This window comes from Panthera onca, chromosome E1 (genome assembly GCF_046562875.1).
Source record: "Panthera onca isolate mPanOnc1 chromosome E1, mPanOnc1 haplotype 2, whole genome shotgun sequence".
Taxonomy (NCBI): Eukaryota; Metazoa; Chordata; class Mammalia; order Carnivora; family Felidae; genus Panthera; species Panthera onca.
The window spans coordinates 47070438-47097325 of NC_138352.1; the positions used below are offsets into that span (position 1 = coordinate 47070438).

General features: G+C 40.6%; 1 protein-coding gene across 1 annotated transcript in view; it reads right to left on the reverse strand.

The window, feature by feature from the left end:
* ANKFN1 (ankyrin repeat and fibronectin type III domain containing 1) overlaps positions 1 to 26888 on the reverse strand; it is a 174278-nt gene that overhangs the window by 50123 nt on the left and 97267 nt on the right. Inside the window, exons 7-12 of the mRNA XM_060646482.3 lie at positions 20750 to 20847; positions 18326 to 18416; positions 12913 to 13020; positions 4730 to 4829; positions 4288 to 4420; positions 3708 to 3824 (exon numbers count right to left, since the gene is read on the reverse strand). Of these exons, the coding sequence (XP_060502465.1) occupies positions 3708 to 3824; positions 4288 to 4420; positions 4730 to 4829; positions 12913 to 13020; positions 18326 to 18416; positions 20750 to 20847 (647 nt within the window). The remainder of the gene's footprint in view (positions 1 to 3707; positions 3825 to 4287; positions 4421 to 4729; positions 4830 to 12912; positions 13021 to 18325; positions 18417 to 20749; positions 20848 to 26888) is intronic.

Consider the following 26888-nt stretch of genomic DNA (forward strand, 5'->3'; position numbering starts at 1 on the left):
ACCCTGGCAGAAGTGTGGAGGATGGATCGGAGAGTATTAACACTGGAAGCTGGAGCATAGCTTTGGAGGCTTTTGATATAACTGGAGTAATCAGGCAGTGGCTGTGATGCTGGAAAGGGGAGGACAGCACAGTGAAATAAACCAGAGGTAGGATCACAGGATTTATGTATGGCTGATGCCAATCAAGCTGTTTTTTAAAAGTTTTTATTTTTTTGAGAGATAGTGTGAGCAGGGAAGGCGCAGAGAGAGGGAAGGGGCAGAGAGAGAGAGAGGCAGAGAGAGAATCCCAAGCAGGCTTCACACTCTTAGAGCAGAGCCCAACATGGGGCTCGAATTCATGAACCACAAGACCCATGACCTGAATGGAGAGCAAGAGTCGGACGCTTAACCAGTTTAGCCCCCCAGGTGCCCCACACTTTTTTACTTTCCTCATAACATTGTAAAAAATGTTAGATTAGCAAAGAGACCTAAAATATTAAGTAGCAGTTTCCCACATTCAGTTTTCTTCCTCTTCTGAAATGTTTCTCTGCCTTGTTACTCCCTCCCCACTGCCTAAAAATAAAAAGTGATTTCACTATTTTCAGACACTTTCATCCTAAAGATCAGCAAAGAGTTTGGGCAATAGGTCCTACAAAAAGAAAAAATAAAAAAGATGACAGTGACCCCAGTTGAATACCAGGCAAATAGAAATGTGAAGAGAAGGGAATGCATAGCAGTATAGCAGTGCTCTGGCCTTCTGGCCTTTGATGGGTGCTGTAAAGGGTAACTATTTACTGAGTACTATTTACTGGTCACTATGCAGGGCTGGTGAATTATTCAGGTGGTAACTATGGCATGAGGTACGTTTCTGTGATTTCCCTTTTCTTTCTGGTAAAATAGAATACCCCCAAGTGTGATCTTTGGAGTCCAGGGGTTGGAGAGACAAATACATTTATTTATCCAACCAGTACTTTTGTAATAGGAGGGATGAAAGAGAAAGTGGGGTTAATGCCAGGAGGCTTTTCAACTTGCTGGTAGGAAAAGAATTCCCATTTATTTTTTTCTTAATGAATTATACAGTGAAATCATCACCTGATATGGGGATGGAGATTACAGGGAAGGGATAGGGATGCAAGAGAAAGCAGGTTTTTAAATAGTTGCCTTATAGTTGGTGAAAGTGAAATTAGTAGAGAAACAGAATATGATCACTAGTTATATGTGAGAATTGCAGCCATGAATTTAATTAAAAAACCAGTCAGCCCCCCCTTTTTAAATTTATTAAAATATTTTTTAAATGTTTATTTTTGAGAGAGAGAGCGCACAAGTGGGTGAGGGGCAGAGAGAGAGGAAGACAAAGCATCAGAAGCAGGCCCCAGGCTCTGAGCTGTCAGCACAGAGCCCGACGCGGGGCTCAAACTCACAAACCGTGAGATCATGACCTGAGCTGAAGTCGGATGCTCAACCGACTGAGCCACCCAGGCGTCCCTCAGTCAGCCCCCTTTTATGGTGACTTTTATGCAGCAGTGTGCAAGTACTCCAGTGTAGGCTTGTTGGATTCATCCAGGCTTGGATTTTTCCAAATAAATAATACGGGGGAGACAGTGGCCAGAAATTTAGAGTATTTTCAAGGGAATAATTAGGATGGGCCAAGGAATCTAAGCTGGACAAAACAGGAAATTATATCAGAAGGGGGTTGATGAATTATACAATATATATATCGGGGGGCCAGGGAAATCCAAGAGCCATTTCAATGAGACTAATTGAGTAGGGGCACACTGGTCATCATGGCTTCTCTCTAGCCCTTCAGCATCTAGCTGCATTGGCTATGACAGCTATACCCTTCTCATGTTACTGATACCAGATGAATGTGTTCTAGGAATGAAGAACCCTATTTGAAAAGTTGTTCAGTCTGTGATCCAAGCATGTCTGGGCTATATGGTGGGTTAATAGAGAGTCCATTGAGGTGTCTGAATCTCCTGAGAAAGAACTTGACTGATACCAAGGAGACTCCTGGGAATGAACTTTATCCTAAGAAAAGAACAGTTTCAGGTACAGCGGCTTGTTCTAACTCAAGCTGGTCAGTGATGAAAGGAAGGTGAGCTTTTTTTAAAAAAGGTCTTGGGGCGCCTGGGTGGCTCAGCTGGTTAAGCACCCAACTTTGGGTCAGGTCATGATCTCGCGGTCCGTGAGTTCGAGCCCTGCATCGGGCCCTGTGCTGACAGCTCAGAGCCTAGAGCCTGTTTTGGATTCTGTGTCTCCCTCTCTCTCTGACCCTCCCCTGTTCATGCTCTGTCTTTCTCTGTCTCAAAAATAAACGTTTTTTTCTTTTTTAAGTCTTTATTATTATTTTTTAATGTTTATTTATTTTTGAGAGAGAGATACAGGGTGTGAGTGGGGGTGGGGCAGAGACAGACACAGGATCCGAAGCAGGCCCCAGGCTTCACACTGTCAGCACAGAGCCTGATGTGAGCTTGAACTCACGAACTGAGAGATCATGACCTGAGCTGAAGTCGGACACTTAACCAACTGAGCCACTCAGGTGCCCCAGGAGGGGGAGCTTTGAATTCGGTACAGTCATCATGGCCCAGCTCCAAGAACTTCCCCTTGGGTTGAAGAAGATTTTGAAGTTAAGAGTGTGTTGAAGTTGAGAACACTGCTAAAATCTCTGAGGCTGCTGAACACACAAGATAATAACCTGCCTCTGCAGTGGAGTATAGCACAGAAAGAGTAAGAGTTGCCTTTCAGAATTATAATAGCAACACAGTAATTATTACTATTTCAGGTGGTTGAATTGTTAGTATTGTGTGGGTCAAGAAATGAAGTTCCTGTAATTGCTGGTGGGGGTGGAGCCACAGAAATATTTTTTTGTTGTTATGATCCTATTTTTATGCCTTGGCCAGTATGGCCTGGCCAAACACAGCTTACATAGATTCCTGTTATGTGTATTTCTGGGGTTTATGTAACTGACAGTTTTGTAGGGAAATACCGATCACTGCTAAAGGCTCAGTGATCTCTTAAAGACTCCAATTCCATGTAGCTAAGAACCACAAATTCAGCTAATACCAGAAGACAATGAAAGGAAATCCCAGAAGACCTTGGTTAAAATTCAGTGTAATTTCTAGGAGAGGCTCTGTAGCCTACAAATAATTCTTGCAGGGCTTGGGGACCTGGTCTGATTGGGTTAATAATATGGAAGGATGAATAAATTCAGAATTAAAGTTAAGCTTCTAAGAGTTTTCTTTCTTCTTCTTTTTTTTTTAAAGTAAGCAAAAATGTATGCAAATTCCTGTGCTTTAACAGAAGATCAAGCCAAGAAACTCCTCAAAATATCTTTTGGTCTCTTTTCCCATCTCTATGCACTAACAGAGCAGCAAGCGTTTGTCAGGTGATCCAGTCAAACTCCTCTTATTTTGCAAGTGATAAAACTGAGGCCCAGAAAGGAGAAATGATTAATATCAAACCCAGAAGTCAAGTCTCACATCTTGTTTAGGGGGGTCACTCCTAGACTCTTCAGGAGAGACCCTTGCCCCTCGTCCAGAAAATTGCCAAAGGCACAGATTCCCTACATGAGCTGAGTGCATCTCAGACTGCCTCAGAAGCCTTCATATGCTTAGGGATCTGGAGGAGAAAGGAGCCCATCCTTTTCCTTTCCAGGTGGGCCTGGTAACTGAACTGGTCGAGTTTTTCTAAGATTTCCTTGCAATATGAGTTGAAACCTGGCCTCTCACCTGTAGCTGGGCTGTTGCTGCGAGCATCTTCTGCCGAGCTTGCAGCACTGTGGATGAGGACATGGAGATGGGTACGCTTTGCCTCAACCACCTTATATCTTCCCACATACAAGACAGCTGCAAAAGAAGTCACGAGGTCATATCATCATCCAAGCCAGTACATGATTTAGGTTGTGGCATCAAAGCAAAAAGCAGGGAAAAGGAAACCTGACCCCTGATGTTTGTTCTGCAGTCCATTTTCAGATACATGCAAAACAACTTTTTGATCTCTGTCCAATTGGAAAAAGATCTGAATGTTAATGAAATAGTCAGATCCACAATTTAGTCTTTGCCAAATGATCCTATAACTCAGAATAGTGGAGACACAGTCTGACAGAATGCAAGCTTCTTTGCTTTGAAAATGTAATGTAGATGCTACTTTGGCATTTTTTATGGCATAGGGCATATCAGGGCAGAAAGAAGACCTTTGAGACAATTTCCTCCCACCCCAATACTTTGATCACTGGAGACTCCCCAACAAAGTTTTCAGAGACTTATGCACAGAAACATTGGTGCAAAATGAAGTCAGAACTCAGTATACCTTTGTGAACCACAGAAAATCCTGTGTAATGGAACTGGTGTGAGAGTCATCAATTTCAACAATCGGTATTTGATCTTCATTGGTGACTAACATATTGTCTTTGTAATAAAATATAACAGCTATGTAGAGTCCTCTAAAAAGAAAAAGCAAAATAAAAAAATTGTCTTTAAGAGTCTCCTCTACCAAGCTTGAATCATGGAAACATATATTTTTGCATGTGATAAAAGATCATTTAATATAACTATGAGCACAGTCTTGCTAGGTATGACATGGTCACAGACTAGTACTCACAGAAGTTGCTATCTTGCCCACATTCTCAGGAGAAAGTGAATCTCCTACTTTTCATAACAAAAAGGAAGTTTCTACCGAGTTTATACTTAGAACCCAAACCAGCTGATTCCTGAGAAGTTAAGACTTCCTGGAAAACCTGCATAGGACCCACCGTTTTAAGGTCTTCACAAACTTATTTGAGGAATGGAATAGGTGTTTCAGGCTCCTTGAGACTGACTGCTTGCGGCCTGTGGTTTGTAATTTTGAAGTTTCTGAAACACCGAAAAAAAAAAAAAAAAGAGTATAAACTCCATTGGCAGAGTAATAACACTCCCAGTATCTTCTTCCCTCCGTCCTGCCTTCCTCTCCCCTGTCCCCTCAGTGTTGCTTATCCTCAGTTTCATGTGGATCCAACTTATTCATTCTTACAAAAAGCTTTTATATCTTGAGTTGCTAGTGGTTAACTCAATTAATGATCAGCTCCTCAAAAATGTTGGAGATGAGTAACATTTATAACTCGAGGGGGACCCCTTCGGCATTTTGCTTATATTTTCCTGATGAGCAATTGATTATAATGTGGGATAAAAAGAAATGGAGTCAAACCCTTTGCCTCCTCCCATTGCCTTTAATATCCACACGTTTTCTCAATGCTGGCAAAGCTCTTCTTATTAGTTCACACATTTCATTACATTTTTTTTTTCACTGTAAAATTAATACAAAAAGTTTGGAGAGTAGATAAAAAGAACAAAACTCTACCCATATCATGTTGCCATTTTAGTACAACCACTGCTAGCATTCTGGGGCAATCAATCTTCCCCAGTGTATATATGTTGGCTCACACTACTAGTTGTAGGCATAGGTTATGATTATCATCAGTACTATTCAGAAGAAGAAACAGAGACTAAGAGGTTAAAATAGATTGCCTAAGATAAAAGAGCCAGTGCCGAGAAAAACTGAGATGTTAATTTACTGAACAAATATTTGTTAGTACCCTACTACATACAGGGCTCTGTGGCTACATTTGGTGAGCAAATCATCCATTGCTGCTTCTGGTCACCCTTCTACTTAGAACCTGGAGATTTCACTGATAAAACTTGCAGACTTCTCCTAGTAGTCTTTACAAATAGTACTGCGTGGAGCTGAGCAAAAAGATCACTGATTTCAGTCCTCGTGTTCTGTGTAATGGAGGGAAGCTGAGGTTGTTGGGGTCATCACCAAACTTCTGACAGACATGTCACTGGGGTAAGAATATCATCTATATCACTGCTGTTAGGCATGGAAACCTGGGTGGATGGCCCACGGCTGAGGCCCAGCGTGGCTCTGCTTATGATCCTATAGGAACAGCTGGGAATAAGTGGACTGACAAACATTCATGCCAGCTTCAAGCTAGTGCTGGTAATGGTTATTCCTGGCAGAACAAAGCAAAACATTTTTTTTTTTTTTCTGACTTAAACATGAATTTGGCTGGTCATACCGTGCTTGAAAATGCTGCTGCTGGGACTTCCGGTTATAGGCAGCATATTGAACATACTCATCACATGCTACTGTCTCCTAAAATCTCACTAAAACCAGAGTAAAGAGATTAAAAAATAAAAAGGAAACTCCATAAATCTATAGAGACAAAGAGATGGAAAAGGAAACAAAAGCAAGTGAACTTGGTAGCTGGAAAGCAGATGGACAGATGGATTTAGCAGACTTGAGAAAGATGAGTCCTAAGCCAGCAGTGGAGGAGGCTGAGAAGTAACCTGATTCACCCCTTGGGCACCACATACTGCTGGAAGTTGGGGATAAGTGTGGAGCTAAAATCAGAGGGATTTGTTGAAGTCTGTTTAAAAAGCAGTTGGACTTCTAGATCTCCTCTAATCTGCATAGCTGGACAAATACCCCTTCCCCACTCTAGAAAAAAGCTCTAGTGGCTTATTCTCTGAAAAGCATAAAATTTGGTTTCTAGAGTGGGAGACATGGGGTACAGTTAAAAATGGGGGTGGGAGAATAGTACTGTATCCAAAACAAGTGATTAAATGAACATTTCCATACAGATGATTTTCCCATTGGGCTCTCAGAACCCTGGTGTTCAAACTTACACCCTCCTGGAAGGACACTGGAGGAAACTTTCTGGAGACTCTGACCAGACTAAGAGAATCCACTTAAAGCTTCCGACATTGCTTTCAATGGTTTCCTAAAGAAAAGCCCATGCCAGGCACCTGGGTGGCTCAGTCGGCTAAGCGTCTGACTTCGGCTCAGGTCACGATCTTGCGGTTTTTGAGTTCAAGCCCTGCGTCAGGCTCTGTGCTGACAGCTTGGAGCCTGGAGCCTGCTTCGGGTTCTGTGTCTCCCCCTCTCTCTCTGCCACTCCACCACTCGCTCTCTCTCTCTCTCTCTCTCTCTCAAAAAAAATAAACATTAAATAAAAAACTTTTTAAAAAAGGCCATGCCAGATCACCCTACAGTGAAGCCTATAAATAAAGAACTTTATCCATGTACTCAGAGCTTCCCAACAGCTACTGAGCTCTCTTCTCTTAAATCTCAGTAAACATCCAAGGATCACCAGGCAGTTGTGAAAAGCATCTAACAGGAAAAACAGAGGCCCAAACCAAAGAAATAAAAGGGCAATTCAGAGGAGAGACTATGCTGAGAGAAGAAAATACAAAATGAAACAAAGCCTATTATTAATAGCCTTAAAGATAAGCAGAGGCATTGCAGCCTTATAAAAAGGATAGAAGTTTCTAAGAGAAACATTCAGAGAATAAAAGAGAGCACTGGAAATTAAAAACATACTATCAAAAACTGAAAAACCCAATGGAAGGCTTAGAAAATGAGGTTGCAGAAATCTCTGAGAAAGAGCAAAAGGCCATGGGGATGGAAAAGTAAAAGAGAAAAAGAAATATTAACAGGATAACCTAGAAGGTTCAACACCAGACTAAGAGTTCTAGTAGGAGGGAGCAGAGAAAAAAGAGGGGGAGAAATAATTAAGAATAGGCCCCATAATTGAAGGGGGTAACTTTCCACATTGAAAGGGCCAGCCCAACAGACTACAATACATCCACACTAAGGTATTTTTTATATTTTTATATTATTTTTTTATATTATTAAATATATTAAGAGGATGAGGGGTAGCAATTGTAATGTGCAATTAAGAGCAGGGAGGGAACAAAAAGAGAAATCATCCTTAGGTAATGCCTCAACTAAAAAAAAAAAAAAATCAAGAAGTAGCATATAAACATGTGATATGGAGACCTGAAGAAAACATAAAAACAGATTTTAGGGTACTGAAGATAAAAAGAAATTTAAAACCTTCCAGAGAAGAAAAACAACAACATCGGTACCCTATAAAACCTCTGGAGTCAGAATGACATCAGACTTCTCAGCACTGAAAGCTAGAAAAGAACAAAGCAACACCTTCAAAACCTGAAAGAAAATTATTTCAACCAACAATTCTATCCTTGGGGCCCCTGGGTGGCTCAGTCGGTTGAGCGTCCAACTTCGGCTCAACTCCCGGTTCATGGGTTTGAGCCCCCGGAATCGGGGTCTGTGCTGACAGCTCAGAGCCTGGAGCCTGCTTCGGATGCTGTGTCTCCCTCTCTCTGTCCCTCCCCCACTGGTGCTCTGTCTGTCTCTGTCTCTCAAAAATAAATGAACGTTAAAAAAAAAAAATAAAAGAATTCTATCCTTAAGTGAGTGGTAAGTAGAACAAATGCATTTTTAGACATGGAGTGTATCTAAAATTTAGTTCCCAAGAATCCTCTCAGGAAATGACTAGAGTAAGGGCTCCACCAAAATGAAGGGCTAAGAAAAAGTTAAGACCTGGGATACAGAAAGAAGCAATCCAGTATTGGAGGGTGGCCAAAAGACTCCTCAATATGGTGGTGAAAGGACATCCCAGGGTGCCAGCTGTGCACTGGACACAGGCAGCCAGCAACCAGTCTAGATTGGAGCAGTTCAGAGGGCTCTAGGAGAGGTTTCTTTAAGAAGATGTAGTTGAAACAGTACTAATCTATTTGATTGTATTGAGAGAAAATTGATACAACTGGAGAAAAGCTTGGGGATTAACTAGTTGTGACCACATAGAAAAACAAGCAAACATACAGTGAAAGATGACTCTTTTAACGACAGGGAAAACAAAAAGTTATCCAGGAAAGGGAAACAGTCATTGAATTAAGTGATCGTTATAATGTGAGCAATAAATACTGATCTTACTAAAATTACAATAGAAATATATTAGGAGGATGAAGGGTAGGAGGATGAATATGTATGTAAGGGGGGGGGGGAGGAAAAAAATCATCTTCGTGAGCTAATGCCTCAAATTAAAAACACATCAAGAATCAGCAATGTAAATGTTACTTAGAGATATGAAGAAAATATCAAAAGAACTGGCTAAAAGAATGGAGTCTTTGGGAAATAAAAAATGGAGAATGGGAGGAATTGCTTTTTTTTTAAGTAATAAAGCTCAAGTGCTTTACTTACTTAAAGTCATTCAATCCTTAAACAGTGGCTGGCAAGTATGTATAATTCTTACTGCATTTTACAGGTGAGCAAAAATGAGGTTTAGAGAGGTTAGGTAACTTGCTCAAGGTCACACAGCTAGTATGAAATGTCTAGTCTGAATTTGAACCCCGCTAATCCATGATCTTAGCTGTTTATGCTAAGATAACTCTCACATTATAGTCATACATAATGTAAATTAAAATGAAGATTAGACTGAAAAAGGAAGAAAAAAACTGAGAAATGCTCCTACTATCTGGGAAAGGGGCCCATGCAAATGTTAAGTATTCCAGGTCTCCTCACTCTGGGCACATGACAGAATTTCACTTTTTGGAACCCTTGTGGTTGGGTGTGGCCATGTGGCCAATTCTGGCCAATGAGTTTTGAGTGTAAGCGACATACATAAAGTCCTGTCCATATGAGACATTCAAGTGTTCCTTTTCCTTCTCCCAGGGTGCAGACAAATATTTCTAGAGAAAGGATGGTGACAACACAGAAGGACAGCCCTCAGCTGACCAGTGGTAGACATACAGCTTGGGTGAGAAATAAATATCTGGGGGGGGGGGTGGTCATTTGGTTATTGCAGCATATTATAGCTCATCTTGACTGATTCAGGGTCTATACTGACACACTGAGTCACTGATAGAGTGGCTTCTACTCTGGCTTCTGGCTCTGTGTAGCTCAGGACTCTGGAACAGTGTTCAGTTTTCTGGACTCCGAATGCATTAGTTCTTTAGCTTTTAAGTGCTTGGAACATAGGGAGTTTATTTTATTCATACTGATATGTCTAGCACCTGACACATAGTAGGCAGTGTTTCAATTAATGTGTGCCACTTGAAAAATTGGATAACTGAAATTCACTCCCACAGGGTATTGCTATGATGAACACAACTGGCTTCTTTATAACTCATTATGCCAGGGCATAAACTGTGTGAATAATAAAGGCTGCTCAACATCTCCACTGAATTTGCATCCCAGTCCTGAACATGCAGATTAACTGCAGCCACTTTAACCAAAATACAGAAATCAATGTGGGTTTTGGTATCTCCCATGTGAGGCTTTGGTAGGAGAAGGGTTGTTTTATTATTAATTCCACATTTGGAATATGCTGTGTATTTACTGAGTACTCCACGCTCATTACAGTGGAGTCAGTGATTACATGTTAGTTCTAGGATTTATCAATAAAGAGATAAAGAGAGACTCCATTCTTCATCTGGAAGAGCAACAAAAGGAAAACAAGCTAGAGTTTGCAGAGTGCCTGTACTATGCCAGGCGAGTTTAGTACATTATTTAACTTAATCCCCATAACAATCCTGAAAGATAAATACTGTCATCCTGATTTTTCTGATGGGGAAGCTATGGCTCAGAGAGATCAAATGCTTTTCTCAGGGATACAGAGCTAGTAAGTAGTAGAAATGGGATTTGAACTAATTATTTTTTCTAACTATAAATTTGACATGCACTCAACCACACAGATCTCAATGTGGTTGAGTATTTTATTGTTTATTTATTTATTTTGAGAGAGAGAGAGAGAGCAAGCGAGCATGAGCAGGGGAGGGGCAGAGGGAGAGGGAGACAGAGAATCCCAAGGAGGCTCTGCATTGTCAGCATAGCCCAACATGGGGCTCGAACTCACAAACCATGAGATCATGAACTGAGGCGAAATCCAGAGTCAGATGCTTAACTGACTGAGCCACCCAAGGAGCCCTGTAGTTGAATATTTTAAATAACAGTTTTGTAGTTTTCTGTATGTAATACCTAATTATCCTTGGTTTATCCTTCTAGGCTTAGAGTAATGTTAAATTATCTTAAAATCATTCCTTTTTTGTGGGTGAGGTAATTTCCTTTATCTTAACATATTGTAGGTCAGCATTTTCCAAAGTCCATGTCTTGGAATACTAACTCTGTGAAAAAAGTTATACAATGACTTTGCAAATAAGTTTGGAAAATGCTTGGTTAACCAAATTCAAAGTGTCTCTTTATTAGAGTCTTTACTATTGTAATATCGATTTTACATTTCCAGGAAAGGGATGTATAATGCAACATTTTCCAAAGTTACTGACCAGAGACTTTTTCAGCTGAGCATCTTATACAACCACTGTTCTTTGGAATACTTTGGGTACTGTTTAAATGTCTAGAGTACATTTCAATATAAAAAATATTTTTTCCTTTTTGGGAAGTTCTATTTATGCCTTACTTAAATTTTTCCTGACATTGTCTGCATATTTACATCCCTGTGGGGGAAAAGCATATACATGCTGAAAGTTAAATGGAAACTATTGAAATAATTGGGCTGTCTAGATAATTTATTTCTTGATTATTAGATAGTTACCCAACAATAATGGGGAGAGCATCTAAATCCTCAGATAATATATATATAAAAAAAAAACCAACTACCTCTCATTCTCGTGAGTAGTTTTAGCTTTCTTCCCCTGGTAAAGACTAAACACAAAGTGGCTTATGAATTGCAAAGAATCATCTATCCAGTTGCTTTATTACCTTCGCCTGCCATACAAGAACCAATGGTCAGGGGAATGATGGAGAGAGAGGCAGAAGAGAGAAAGGAACCTAAATGATGCCTGGCCTAGTTAAATGAGCTCTGAGAACTGAGTGTACTTTGGTCAGTGTGGAATCTTTAAGGCCATGGTCTGGGTAAAGTTTTCCTTCAGATCTGGGAATGAAACTCATTTGAGTTTCCTTCTCAAACATGCATATTTACATTTTCTAATGAACCACTCATTAAAAGAATATTATTTTCTTACAAACACTTGTCCCCATTGCTAGCAAAAGCCAACATTTCTGAAGAGCTCTGTTGTTACACAGTAATTGGGACTCACTTTTTGCTAATGCTAAGTATGATTTTTTATACCTAGTCCAAACTCAGTTGCATCTCTTAGTTTCAGCCATGGATTTCTTACCTAGCTGGCCCAGCAGTGCCCTGAATCTGGAGAGTGCAATGCAGTTGGGATCTGATGGGTGAAGGAGCATGGAAAACGAAAACTTTATGGAGGCTTTAATTCTCCAAATAAAACTAAGTGCCTGCTCCACGAATCATTACACAGATCAGAAACCTGACCCTGTCCCATTTGAATAGCCCAAATAGGAGAGAAGTTTTTAAAAGCTTCTGAGAGATTTTCTGGGTATAGTTGGCCAGGTCTGGAGATGTGTGCTCTACTTTCTCCTAAGTAGTAGTACAGGGGACGATTAAAATTCAGGGTGAGATCAATCAACATCAGTGCCCAGTCCTAAAGGTAAGGGTGGGGGACACAAATGAGGTGTGGCAAGAAGATTGCACTTAGAGACAGAAAAGCTAGGTCAGAATCTTGATTCTGTCTTTTCCTGGCAGTGTGACCTTGGTCAAGTCACTTAGCTTTAGTGGTAACTGCCAGCATGAGGATGAAAAAGAGACCGTGGATGTGAAATTGCATTGTAAGCTTTATTACAAATACACATGAAGGTTTCTTGTTGCTGTTAAAAATTGGCTAAACTTCCTCAGGGATGCTCACGGAGTTTTCCTGGGGACTGAAAAGTTTGAGGGTGAATATCTCAAAGACCTGGGACACTGAGGAGTTTTGTGGAGGGACAACTCAAAGGGAAGGGAACTGATGGCAGCCGCTGTTTTTCTTGTGCTTTTTTTCAAACTGTTTGCATGGAGAGAGGGTAAGACAGAAAGAAAGGAAGGGAATGAAGGAGAGGGAAGTCTCTTCTGAAGGGTTAAAGCAAGATAGTGCTGTAAAGTGATTCCAGATGTACAAATATTAATATCTCTCTCTCCCTGATGAATGAGAAGGTATGACCCAGTTAGGAAACTGCTAAAATTACCGGCGCCACCGAGACCTCAGTCGATGGCCCAGCGCAGACTTTTATCCTTACCCCGGCAACTATAATGCTGATGAAGGGCTCGGACCTGCTGCAGCAGACCTTCCAAAACTTCACTCTGTCCCTTGTGTCTGGGCTCTCTGTCGTCACAGTCTTTCCAGTCTATTGAACAAAAGAAACAAACAGAATGAAATTTTAAAGCAAGGAGGCCTCTCCCCGGAGGCGCTGCCTCAGGAGCTGGGCTCTGCTCACACTCCCCTAGACTCTGGATGAGCACCTGGCACTCGCACAGCTGGCAGTCAGTGCCAAGGGTTTGCAGCTGCCATTGTTCAGGGCCCTGTGCAAAACAGTAATTGTGGTTGGGTTTTGTGTGTGTGTGTGTTGGGCAGTTTTAGGGCAAGAGAAAATGGTGACTGAAAGCCAAAAGAAAACAGGGAATCTGGGAGTCCGGTTTCTCCTCCCCAGCTCCTTACCCTCCTTTCAGCATCCCGGGTCCTAATCAGTTCCCCTGCCACCTCTCCACTCAGCACCCCAAATGGCACCTGGATCTCCACAGTAGGAAAGAAAGGGGTGGGAATGTGCAGACTAGACGAAATCCACAGTCCCAATGCTTTTATTGTAGGTTTCACACTTTTGGCCAAATTGACATTTCTTTCCAAGGAAAGAGCCCATGTCAGATGCCAAGAAATGGAAATCTACATTTCGCTCTAATGAATGTCTGCTTTGGTTAGCTGGCACAGCAGCCCCTGTACATACTCTGAGCCACCAACCACCCTGTCTGCTCAGTCTCTAAATATACAGTATTAGCTTACATGGCAAATTTAAATTGCAATACCCACTGAGATTTTTCTCCCCCTTCTATTTTCATTCCATTTGGCTATAATGATATCAAGAGTACGGGACTAATGTCAAGATTGTAATTCTGCTGTCTCCGACTCTGATTTTTTTTTTTTTTTTTTCAGCAGGTCTGTCATTTCATAGTGCATCCCATCTTCTCACTATCCACTCAGTTTTACTTTCTGAATCTTTTAAAAGCAACAACTTAAAGCACTTCTTGGTTGAAATACTTGCTCTAAAAATGCTAGTCATTCTTTTCTAGTAAGGCTAGTTCATAAGTGTATCTGAGGCTTCAATTCTAACTGAATGTGTTTCAAATTCTCTCCCCCCAGGTTTATTTTAAAATACGGAGTCTGCCTTGTTCAGAAAGTTAAGCAGATGTCCTGATGGTCAAAGTTAGATAACCATTGGTCCATCCACGGCCTAGTAGTACAGCACAGTTGGAAAGAACACAGGTTCTGGAGTCAGAAAAACCTGCGTGTGACTCCTGGCTCTTCGGACTCCTGGTTCAGTATCTGTAGGGCACATTACTTATGCTGACAAGGCCTCTACTCTGTAATGTGAAAAATGAACACAGCACCTACCTTGCAGGGCTTTTTGTGAGGACTAAATGAGAGGTTTATTAGGTACCCAGTACAATGCCTGTTAATGGCATTATGTCAGTCATAACTAATCATAACTTAGAAAGAAGGGAATTCTCTGAGGAAGAGTTAACTCCCTGTGTAGCGAGTATGGAAACATAATTTCTCACCCTATCACATGATTCCCTGTGAAGAAGGAGACCTCAGACATTTTTGAATCCTTCCTGCTTCCTACCCTTCCCCATGTGTCCTTCTCCATTTTACCTCTCAGAGACGGACCCCTGGAGAGAACCATTCCAATTCTATGTTACTCAGCTTATCTGGGGGCGTAGCCAGGCCCATAACGTAGTTACATGGCCCTCCATATAGTGCTCCTTTCCTTATGCTGTGGACACGTTTTCTTTTGTTTTGTTTTGTTTCTTTTGGGAAGGAGGGTCAGAGCTTGGTTGGAGTTTGTGTGGTGTGGCTTAGTTGTGGTCAACTCTGGAGACAGGGAATTGGCATAGGTGCCTTCTGTAGACTCTGTTCCTTGTGGGCAGAAACCGTGACTTAATTTCTCTTTGCCTCAGGTTTCTTCTCTGCAAAGTGAGTTTTTGAATATTTTTTAAAGGTTGTTTGAGGTTTAGAAAACCAACGTATGTAAAACACCATTATGGGCACATTAGGGACACTTGTTAAGTGTTGGTGAGGCATTGTGAACAGAAGGATGGTGTTCAGGTAGACTGGACTGGGGAAGGTGCTTTTACTGGTAAATTTGGAAATGTTTGAGGAAGTGAACTCCCAGTGATCCTCCGCCTTATTTGCAGTGTCCCTGGTAGTAGGGCACAGTGATAATAGATGCTGCTGTCATGGATTCCCAACGGCCATTCTGAGTTTGTTCCCGCCGTTGAAAAAATGCATCTGTAGTGCTCATAAGATGATTAATGTTGTTTGCTTGAGTAAGACTCCTGGGTGGCTGAGTTATTATGTGGCCCTGCACTTAGTAATACGTTCTAATGTGTGTTAATACTGCCATCGATGCAGGGGGAGCTGACATGGAGCTGGCTCTTTCCGCCGAGCCCCATTACGTCAGAGGCGAGCTCAAGCTCGAAGATTGCTAATGCTAAATTGCAGCCCAAGTGAGCACTGGACATGATGCCAAGGTTTTTGGAAAGAATGAGTTTTTCTCAGAGATGTTTGGAAGGTTCTGATGACTACATAAAATAGGAGACTTTAGGGATGAGGGAGAAAATTGAAAATATATTAAGAAATCAGGAACCTGACAGGAATAAACTTAGTGTGGGAGGAAAAGAGCAGATTGTGCCACATAATACAGTTCAGTGTTCTGGTAATGAGACACTTCAATTGCAACACAATGCAGAGCTTACATTCACTGGCGATATCAGGGCTTTCCTGATCGTAACTCAGACAAGCCTGTCTGGGTCCTTTTCTCTTATTATGTACCATACCATATAACATAAGTCTATAAAAACACATTAAGGCCTTTTGTAAAAATATAAAAAAAAGTTTTATAGCTTACTGGAACATATTACCAAATTTCCAATTACTCTGTCATGTTAGAATACATTGTCCTCTAGTAAATATCTGAATACTGATATCTGTTGCATCACAATGTCATAGTCTGTTTATAAATAGAAGCAGAGTCTTATATTGTTATTTTCCAAGTGATATGGCATGTCTGCAGCAACTATAATGGCATGTTTGGATTTTAGTTCTTTGCCAGATACCCTTACTAGTCAAATGGGCCATTTTAGAGAGCGTTGCCATTTGCTATGTTAATTAGCAATAAGTGACTCTTCCCAGTCCTGGACAACTGTCCTAGTCACTCTGGAGAAAGCCCTGAAGGGCTTTGAGGGAGAGTGTCTGAACAGAATTTGAAGTTTATAGAACTGGAGTCTGCCTTGTTCAGAAAGTTAAGCAGATGTCCTGATGGTCAAAGTTAGATAACCATGATCATTTTTTTTTTTCATTTTCTGTTCCTTCTATCCCTTCATCTACAATAATAAATATATTCTTTTTTTTTTTTTCCTAGAATGAGATTGGTTCCCTTAGTATCTTAATCTTGAAGCATTCCCAGTTTGTGTTTCTGATGTCTACAATAAGAAAGATGTCCAGATAAGACTGGAATAATTAAATCATTGAATGCCTACGGGACTCAGGGAGGGGCCTTAGAGAGCTCTGGTGTCAGTGGTCCAAGGCCCTGTATGACCTGGCGTCACTCCCGGAGTGACAGGAATGGTTGGCTAGCTGGCTCTTAGTCTGCTTGTCTGCCTGATGATGGGGCACTAGTTCCCAAAGCATAGGAGATGTGGTATGGGTCCAATCAGTTCAGGCCTGAATCCTGGCTCAGCCACATATGAGTTGTGACCTCGGACAAGGCAGCATCCTCTCTGAATCCCAATTTCCTTATTAATGGAAGAGGAGGACAGCATAGTGGTTAAGAACAAGGGCCACTGGGTTTGGACCTGACTTCAGTGCTTGCTAATTTTGTGGTGTTGGGCTCTATGCCTGTACCTCTATGTTAGTAGGTCCCTCCCCGGTAAAATGAGACTACTAATAAAACCACCTCAATAGGTCTGTTATGAAGATTGAATGAGTGGATCCCTGTAAAGCTCTTAGATTAATGTCCAGCATATAATGAGTCTAATGACTGTTGGCTCTGATGTTCAGAGTGATGCAGAAGATGATGACAGTGCTTATCCACAAGACAGGAACAGTGGTGAAGGACTGAGGTGAGGGTTTAGTGAGACACTGACGAAAGCCCATAACATGCCACCCGATTCGTGCTTGGCCCTAGGTAAAGGGTTGTTCTAAAACACAAAAAGCACATAAATACATAAAAAAGAAAACTAAAGAGTCTATAATCTTATACCCCAAATACCCACTGCCAAATATTGATAGTTATGTGCAGACGTGCCTTCCTAGTAATAATCAAACTCACAGCTTAAATATGTGCTAGAAAATTTTGCATTATGTTTTTATATAAAACTTCCAAAGTAAGAGTTTCTTCCACACAATGTAGTTTTTTTAAACACCATTTTTAGTGGCTGCCTTTTGTTTTATAATATGGATATGTAAATACCATACTTTATTTAACCATTGAATTGATATTGGATATTTGTTCTCCCTACCATACACAATATTTCACTATATCAATATATTGCTATAGTGCACATAATTGTTCATAATTGTTTGTCTGCATTTGTTTTCTTGGCTTCGATTCCTAGATATGTAATTATGGGGTAAAAAGAAATGAATGTTTTTATTATGACAAATTGTGTCTCACAAAGGATGTAGCAGTCTGCACTCTCACAAGAAGCATATGATACCATTTTGAACTATCACATTCATGGAGATTTCTTAAAAAATGAAAACACAGTTCAGAGCAATAGGCTCATTATACAGAAAAATCCATCATATGATATATTTAGAGATGCTTCTTCTGGTTAAGAGAGAGTTACCAAATATACCAGACATAAGTTACTAATCTTTAAATAACTAGAAGTGGCTTTTGTTGGGGTTTTCAGCTCCCACTATAAATATTATATATTTGTAGCAGAGGGTAGCAGAGTGCCTGTTACTAAGAAAGCTTCTTTTTCTGACATTGTGTCAGAAGAATATCTCATTCTCTTATCAATTGGATGTGGGTGAGGGAGTGAGGAGGAGAGGAGAGCTAGAACGGGCTGGCCACTCCCTCTGCTGTCATTCCCCACATCCCCACGAAAGTCTTGGGAAAGGTCAGATTGGACTCCTACAGATTTGGAGAGGTTAAGGAACTTTTGAAGGCCACGCGGCTAATAAAATGTATCATGGGTACCGAATTTGGTCTTGCCGGTTCCAAATTCCCTCTCCTCTCATTCCACCGAGTTGCCTCCCAAGGGAACATTTCTGCAGAGGAATCCTTCATTATGTGGCCCAGAGGCTACTCTGAGGAGGTTTTGTTAGTCCCCAGCAGTGGGGAGAGGGAAAGGCAGTGGTGTCCGGAGGATGGATGGAGGGGGAGTTGGAGCCTGTTGCCAGGCTTGAGAGAGTTCACAGCCACCACCTACTGGAAGGCGAGGCACATGCCGGAGTCGTGGTCTGAGCAGGTCCCCATCCCTTCATGTTATAAGCCGAGACTTGAACAAAATACTGTTGGCCCTGAAAAGTATCGAAATAGAGAGAATGATGCATTAGGAATTTTACTGAATCACTTTAGTCTAGAGTCCTGTGTCCAATGAACAACTTGATCCCTTGGGAAATCCACTAGCCATACGTTAGCTTTCTAGCTTTTATTGACTATCACATTTATTTATGTGTAATGATAAACATTTTGGGGTGCTCTCAGTTTCTATGAGCTTCCCCCCCCAAATTATACACTAATTATTAAAAGTCAAGTTTTACCAAAAACAGCAAATCCTCACCTCTTTCTCTTCATTTTCCCCTCCCCAGAGGCAGTCACCATCATTTTTATGAGCTGATTGGCTTGCTTTTAAAATTAAGAAGTTACAATGCACGTATTTTCATAATAGTACATCAGAGATGTGGTTCATTCATTTAGGGGCTGCATAGTAAGTACTAAACTTTGGGCAAATATTGTCATTTATGTAACCAGTCCCCTACCAATGAACATTAAGATTGTTTCTACATTTTATGGCATATTAAATAATGCTTTGCTTCTTTGATTTTACTTCAAGTTTAAAACCATTATTAAAACAATGGTTATATTCTTTAATGTCTTATGACACTAAAAATTTAGTTGTTTTTGTTTACTTGTAAACTTCAGATGTTTTGTATAGTTTTACATTTTTCCTTTGAGTTTTTTTTTCTTTACCCAGTGAACCCAAAGAGGCATTTTTGAAGCCAGCATTTGATAAACCATCCCTTGCAAAAATTGTAAAATAATGTTTGAAGTAAAAAAACAAAAAAACACAACCCAAAAACCAAAAAACAAAACAAAAAAACCCCACATCTTCGTAGAGCCTTTGCTAGAAATTTTAATAATGTTGGCCTTACCATATTATAAAGTTAATTTTTTTAACATTAAAAATAGGTTTCTACGTACTTCAAGGTTATAGAGATTCCGCAGAAGTGTAAATCTACTTCTAGGCTTTTATGTGATTAGGATAGTGTCTGAATTGCTCTCATTGGACGACCAAGTGGAAAAACTTAATCCCTATAAAAATTAGTTCAAATATTAGAGAAACTCTCTGTGGAGAGTTTTCCATTTTTATCACAATATCACTTTTTCTTTTAAGCAAAGGAAATTCCCTAGGGTTCTCTTCTGGCCCTTTTCCATCATGTGAGCTATAGGGTTGGGAATCAGTCTTCTGCCGATAGCATCTCTGGGGGCCACCCACTCAGGGGTTTGTTTGTTCTGGTAATCCACAGTTTTGGCCCCTGGTGTAGACGTGTGATTAGGACTAAAAGTCAAGATTCTGTGGTGGTGACCCAACCACCAAGAATTCTGTTAGAATAGCTGGTTCAAACTTGAAGAGATGCAACCTAATGCAGCTTTTTCATGCTGGGTTTCAGGAGTACACTTTACACATACCTGGTTTAAAGGACTGATCTTTTTGAAAAACAACAAGACCAAGAAAATTCTCCCCCTACTTCTTGCATAGAAAGGTCCTAAGATAATTAAGGATTTTAATTGGAGTAAAAAAATAAAAACAAAAAACAAAACAAAACAAAAAACCCTGACAGGTTTGATAAGTATACTTTAAAAACTTTACTAAAAAATATTCTGATGATTCAGTTTTGTTGCATTTTAATTACTTGAGGAGATACAGTGTTTGTTTCAGTATGAACTGATGTGCCAGGTATTTTTATTTTTTGCATTTCATATGCTCCTATGGTGTATAGTTGTATAAATAATTAACGTTTGAGTTTAGATTGATTAAACAAATAAGCTCAGCTTGTTCCAGTTTTTCATTCACAGTTTAAATTGGTTCAGGTTACTGAGAAATGTAGTGCCACCATATATAGTTTCTTTTCTGTGAAAGCAGATTTAGACAGATTTTTTTTTTTTTTTTTTTTTTTTTTTTTAATCAAGGGAAAAGGATTTCTCTCAGGAAATTGTATGACTCCAATAGATGACTGATCTCAACCAAGGCTATGGGGATGAGGGTTAGAGGAGGCTGTTATTTTTACCATCAGACAGGGAGTCAAAATTGGATCTCTCCGAGCCTTTGATCCCCCCTAAAGATTAGACTGTGATCCAGAAAGCAGCAGCTTTCAAGGCTTGCATGAGGCCAGTCTTTTTCTGATCTCTGTAGAACATGGCAGCTTACAAAGTGGTTCATGCTGTCTGCTCAGTCCTTTGTGGAGTTCAGATTATGGATACCAGACATATCACACTTAACGAGTGGCAGTTGTTGCCAGAGGGCTGGGTGTTGGCTGTCGCTTCCAGAGTAGGCATTTGCTACCCGAATCCCAGCACAAACATCAGGAGCAGGGGAATGGGAAGCCTAATGGGAGGATTTGGCACTTACCGTTGTCAGTCCTGTGATTGTGCATCTCAGGGTCTGCAAGTTTTCCATGATGATCTCTCCAGCCAAAGGACGAAAGTCTTTAGACATGCTCCATTCCACTGGAAGGAGAGAAAGAAAAAGAGAACGAAATCCACTCACATATCAAGAAACATCACAGAAACTCTAGCAAAAGTCCCTCTCAAAAATGGTACGTTTATCCTCTTTTCCCTATATTTGCACATCTAACAATTTGCCTCGGGACAGCAATTCGGTTTCCAAGTCTCAATTATTTTTTAAAACAAGAGAGGAAGACAATTAACCATTCAGCAGTGATTAATACACCTTTAAGTGTGCATATGTGTATGTAACTGTGTACACATGTACATAGACACATGCATCCTCAGGCACATTATACATAACAGTTCACTGTAGGTAGAAGGTAAGTTATTTATTGCATGTAAGAAGTGAAGGGTACACTAGGACATTGCCTTCTGTTCGCTGCCCATATCTGATCTGGGCTTCAGCAATCTCCTGAAAGTGCTATTTCAAGGTCCCAGGGACGTTCTCATCCCAAACAAAGAAGCCTCCTTTCATTTCCTGCTGGGTCATTTGACACCTTCTTCTGGAAGCACTCTCTTCCTCTAGTGTCTCGCACACTGCTCCCCAGGCTCTCCTTCTCCTCCCTGGTCCTGTCTTCCAGGCTTTTTCATTGGCTTCTCTCCAGCCTGAGGATTTGGGGTTTGTGGCTGACCTCTTCAGTGCTCCCCCTCAATCTGACATCCCCAGAGTGGGTATTCATTCACAGTTAAAGCTAACACCCAAATTCTAACACCCCTTCTTACCCTGAGACCATGTTCTTTCATATCATAGCATTTTCCATGGGTTCGAAAAACCATGGTCAGGAAAGATCAATTGTGCCTCATCAGTAAAAAGTAGAGTAAAAAGTGACAGCTTACCCATGGCAGGATTTAAGGCAATCCTGAATGAAGCAGGAGCTTAAGTCACAGGGAAGACAAGGCCTGCATGTTTTAAACCTCATAATGACGAGCTATCGGTTTTAAGATTTAAATTACATTCTCTATGACACTTAAGTACTTCAAAATTAAGCTGAACTATCCCTAAAGCCTGCTGCTTCTCGAGTCACACAATCCCTGTGCTTTAGGGCTGCTGCCCCTGTACCCTCGGCTCTGTCTCTGTATGTTCCTAGGAATCTGCCTTGTTCTCACTCTCTAGAAATTGCTTTCCTAAACTTCCTAGTGCTTTAATTATCTGCAGCAGCCTCTTCCTGGGAAATCCTGCCACTCTGGCCTCCCTTAATTTTTGCAGCCTTCTTCCCCTCCGTTTTGGTTGCACCCTTTCTTCCTACCTCCTGACCCCTCTTTCTGGGCTCTCCTTGGTTCCTCTTTTCCCTCTTCCTTTGCTGTAATGTTCCTTGCAGGCGTGGTTTTGGCTCTTTTCTCACTTTGCACGCTTGTCCCAAGCAGTGACCCTTTTCACTGTTACGGCTCCAATGATGGCTCTCAAAACTGTAACTCTAGGTCCGGCCTCTCTCTGGACTCGGAATTCCTCTTGCAGGTCTCCACATAAGTGCCCGCTAGTACTTCTCTTTGCCAAAACAGGTGTCTCCTCTTGTTTTCTCAGTTGTAGCTCATGGCATTGTCACACATCCAATGACCCAACTCCAAATCTCAGAGCATCCTTGCCTCCTCCCTTTCCCTAATTCCTCACAATCAGTTGATTACTAAATGCAGTAGGTTCTGCTTTAAATTGTCTCCCATAAGTTTCCCTCTCCCCTGCACACTGAAACTATTCTAGAACAGGACTTTATAATCATGCACATCAACTCTGCAATTCATTTTTTTAGAAGGAGGTATACCCCTGATTGATTAACTGATTAACTCTCTTAATTGATTTTTCTGTTCGTATTCTCACTCTTATGTACAATTCTCTTACAACAGCCTGAATTATAGTTTAAAAATTCAGATCTCATGATTTCATTCATCTTTTTACAGTGTCCAGTTGCTTTCAAAATAAAATGAAATGTTAACAGGGCATTCAAGGACCTTCATGATCTGGTCCCAGCCATACTCTCCTGTCTTCACTTTCTGCCACGTCTCACAGTGAAGTCCTTGCTCTGTAAGTTCCCGTTACCTGATTATTCTGTGTACTTTTCTGTCTCGGTGTCTTTTGCTCATCTTCCAACCACTGCTTGGTGAAACTCTACTCATCCTTTTAAGAGCTGGCAAAGTTGGGGCCATGTCTATCTCTTGATTTTGGCTCAGGTCATGATCTCACGTTTCGTGGGTTTGAGCCCCACGTCAGGCTCAGTGCTGAGCACTGACAGTGCAGAGTCTGCTTAGGATTCTCTCTCTCTGTATCTCTCTCTCTCTCTCAAAATAAATAAACTTAAAAAAATATTTAGCAAAGTTAACTCAAAATTCCTCAGGAAAAATCAATTAAATACACCTGTTCCTGTGTTCCCAAAGCCCTCTATTCATATAAAAACAAGATTTACTACACACATATTATGCTTAATTTTATGTATCTCTTTTTCTTGTTAGATTGTGATAGGTTTGAGGATAGGAGAATAGGAGAAATAGCTTTCTCTTTTTCCTCTTTAGTACATGGATTTGTGTTTTTGGTGGATAGAAGGTGCTTCCTAAATATTTTACAAATCAAATATATACAGTTTGATTATATGCATGCATACACACATACACATACACACACACACACACACACATACACACACACACACACAATAGACTGGTTTTTCCAACATGGAGATATTTTTCTTCCTGTGAATTTTTTCACTCTTCAGTTCTTTGCCCTTTGAAACTCTTAGGCATGTTGTAAATGTAATTAGAATCAAATGATTAAGATTGGATGTTAAATCTCAAATCAAGCCTATACTTCCTTACAAATAGATATTCTAGAAGATATAATTTAAAATATACATTATATATTATATATTATATAAAATACATATATATGTATGTATTTTTTCCAAAATGTTTCATTATGCTTATGAGCTACTAGCTCTTGAAGAAGCCAAGTCGCTGAAAGTCAACTTGGAGAGGGTTTGTAATCAGAGAATAATGTTGCATATAACTAGCCAAAAGAAAAAAAAAGGAAATCATTGAGGAAATTATCACAAAGAAAACAAAATGAAAATCAGTAACAAATGTGGAAGGATATCTAGAAAAAGCAAGGAACACAGGAAAATTCTGGAAACAGAAATTTCTTTGGTTGCCACTGAGACATGCATCATTGACTGATGTGGGGAACTCCAAGTGGAAGGATGAGAATCAAGGGTTTCCGATTCTAGGCTAAGGATTCAGGGAGACTTCCTAAAAGAAGAGCTAAGGATTAGTGGGATTGCCACCAGATTATCTGGCAAGTGGTTAATGAGAAGTTGTTCAAAGATACAATCTTTAAAATTTTGGAAGAAATGATTTATTTTTGAATAATAACTGTTCATGTTCTATTGAAATATGTTTTATAAAATGTTTCAGGTGGAAAAGAAGACCTGGCTTCTTGAGAAACAAAACAAAATACAAAGAGAAGCAGCCTTGTAAGGAGATGTGGTGCAGCTTTGGGAGTTAATAGAAAGTTTTAAGCATTGGGGCGCCTGGCTGGCTCAGTCGGTTGAGCGTCTGACTTCGTCTCAGGTCATGATCTCACGGTTTGTGAGGTCCAGCCCCACGTCGGGCTCTGTGCTGACAGCTCAGAGCCTGGAGCCTGCTTCGGATTCTGTGTCTCCTCCTCTCTCTGCCCCTCCCCTGCTCATGCTCTGTCTCTCTCTGTCTCTCAATAATAAATAAACGTTAAAAGAAAAAACAAACTTGTAAGCATTTAAGTCTAATTAGATCTTGGAACATGAAAGAGAAGATTCACATGGAAGGAAAAAAATCCTCCATATTGGAATGGACAATCTATTCCGAGGGCAACCAACAGTCTTTTTCCTCTATGTACTTCATTGGTTTGGTGGACTCTTTTGACATAAAAGAAAGGAGCTTCTGGTCACTTAAAAAATGAGGGAGGGAAACAGAGTCAGCAGGAATCACTTTGAGAGCCCACTGGGAATTCTAGGAAGGCAACTTAGCATGGTCTCTCTGGAAAGTTATGTGTAGGTAGTTTAAAGACTTAATATTAAAGCCACAAGAAAATCACTTGTAAGCCTGTTCTAAATCCCTGAAGGGCTGGAGCCATGTATATGAAGTTTAAAACTGTATAAGACTTATAATTTTAAGATAAAGATCAGGGCAACTGTTTCTACTTAGGTCTGGGAAACAGAAGCAGGGTTTAATCATGCAATGGCTCATAGCAGTTGAACATTAGCAAGAAAGGTACCAGACCAAACCAAGGTGTTAGTACGTCTGAAAATTTGGCTCTGGCTCAAACTGTGATTCACTATATTTGTATCAAATAGCTATGAATATTTTAAATATGATGCTTTATTATTTTAACAAATATTTTTATCTAAGTTTTAGAAATGTAGAGTCATTTTGGAAGGAGAGTTCTAGCTGAACACCTCTATTTACTGGATGGCAGCTACATAAAATGCAGCCTGAAAGGTTAAGAAGGAAAAGAGCTCCTGAAGGTCTGGCCTTGTCACCTGAAGCCTATAATGTAAGGAGAAAAGTCACAGAATCAATGCAAGAGTAGAAAATTCATGACCGGAAGCATTAGGATGCACAAAGAGGACCAAATCTAAAGCTCAGGTAAGTTTCCAGCCTCTTGGTGTGAACTATGTGAATAATCCACCCTGTTTCAGCTGGTAACACTTTTTAAGTTTTCAGGCCAGTTTCTTGAGAGGGTGGACACTATGCAAAAATCAAGGCATAAGGAGATAACATTACAGCAATGTCTAGTAAATTTCTATTTAATTGATAAAACATCTAAAACCTGCTGTTGTCCAAGAGTCTCCCTCAAGTCTGAAACCCCTGAAAGCCCAGAGCTGTTGTCCTTCGCTCACGCCAGGAGGAGTATACTGGTGGGTTCTACTCCTGTTTCATGCCCAGGCCCTGCTGGAACCCTTCACTTTAGCCATATGTCACTTGACCTCAGACTGATTGTCTTTATGTTTTTTTTCTCTTCTGGTATGCTCTCCTCTTCCCCCAAATTGTCTTCCCCTTTATTCAAACAGGAGCGGTTCAAAGTCCCTTCCTTTCCACAGTTTCCCCTGGCTTTCCAATGGAAGCTCCTTTGCCATTTTGCCATAGTAACTTTAATATGTCTCTCACACTTCCACTTGCTTTGTTTGTTTTGTGTTTATTTTCTAAGAGATCTGCCTCCTCTGTAGTCTGTACTTTCTTTGAGGGCAGGGACCATGTTGGATTAATACCAGTTTACGAAGCGCCTGTCATGGCACCTAGCACAGCATAGGTGGCTCAGTAAACGGTTAGTGAATTGATTCCTTGATTCCTGACTTTGGAATGTTTAAAGTCTAAGGTAGACAGAAATCTGATGCCAGTACATAAAGAATAAGAAAACAGTGTCAGAATAGAAAAAAAACAGTCAGAAAGAGAACAGAAGTTGCTTGAGCTGCCCAGTAAGTGGTTGGGTTGGAGATTAATTCCTGGCCTCCAGATTCCCAGCATCCCAGACTCTTCACTTGTCCATACTGCTGCTCAGGAACCAAAAAAATAAAAGTTTATTTCCTGTTCCCTATCAGCACTTCAGTGGAACCAAAACGGCATTCTTACTGGCCACACTCACCCCGGCGCCTTAGCTAATGAACGGAATTTGGCTAGACTGCCCAGCCCATCACCAGAACATTATGAAATCCTCCCCGGTTCATCCAATTGTGCAGTTTCTAACCTTTGAGGCCAACCATAGCACAAGAGAAAGAAAGAGGGAGTGAGGGACATGCCGAGAAACCAGGAAGAGATCAAATACAGTTGTTTCTAGAGATGAGAAGATGTGTCTTGCCGAAGCATGAACCCACTCAACACTTGTGGGTTTGAAATTGGGAACTGACGTGAAAACTCTGGATCTGGGAATTCTGTTTAGCTCTGGCAGAATACAAGGTCAGAGCTGCTCGCGTTTTTTATTTTAAATTCCCTTGGTAGTCCTAGGAGTGGGGGCATGCATTACTTTCAAACAAGAATCTTTATTGTTTGCACAGCACACAGTCTTCCAGTTAATTAGAAAAACA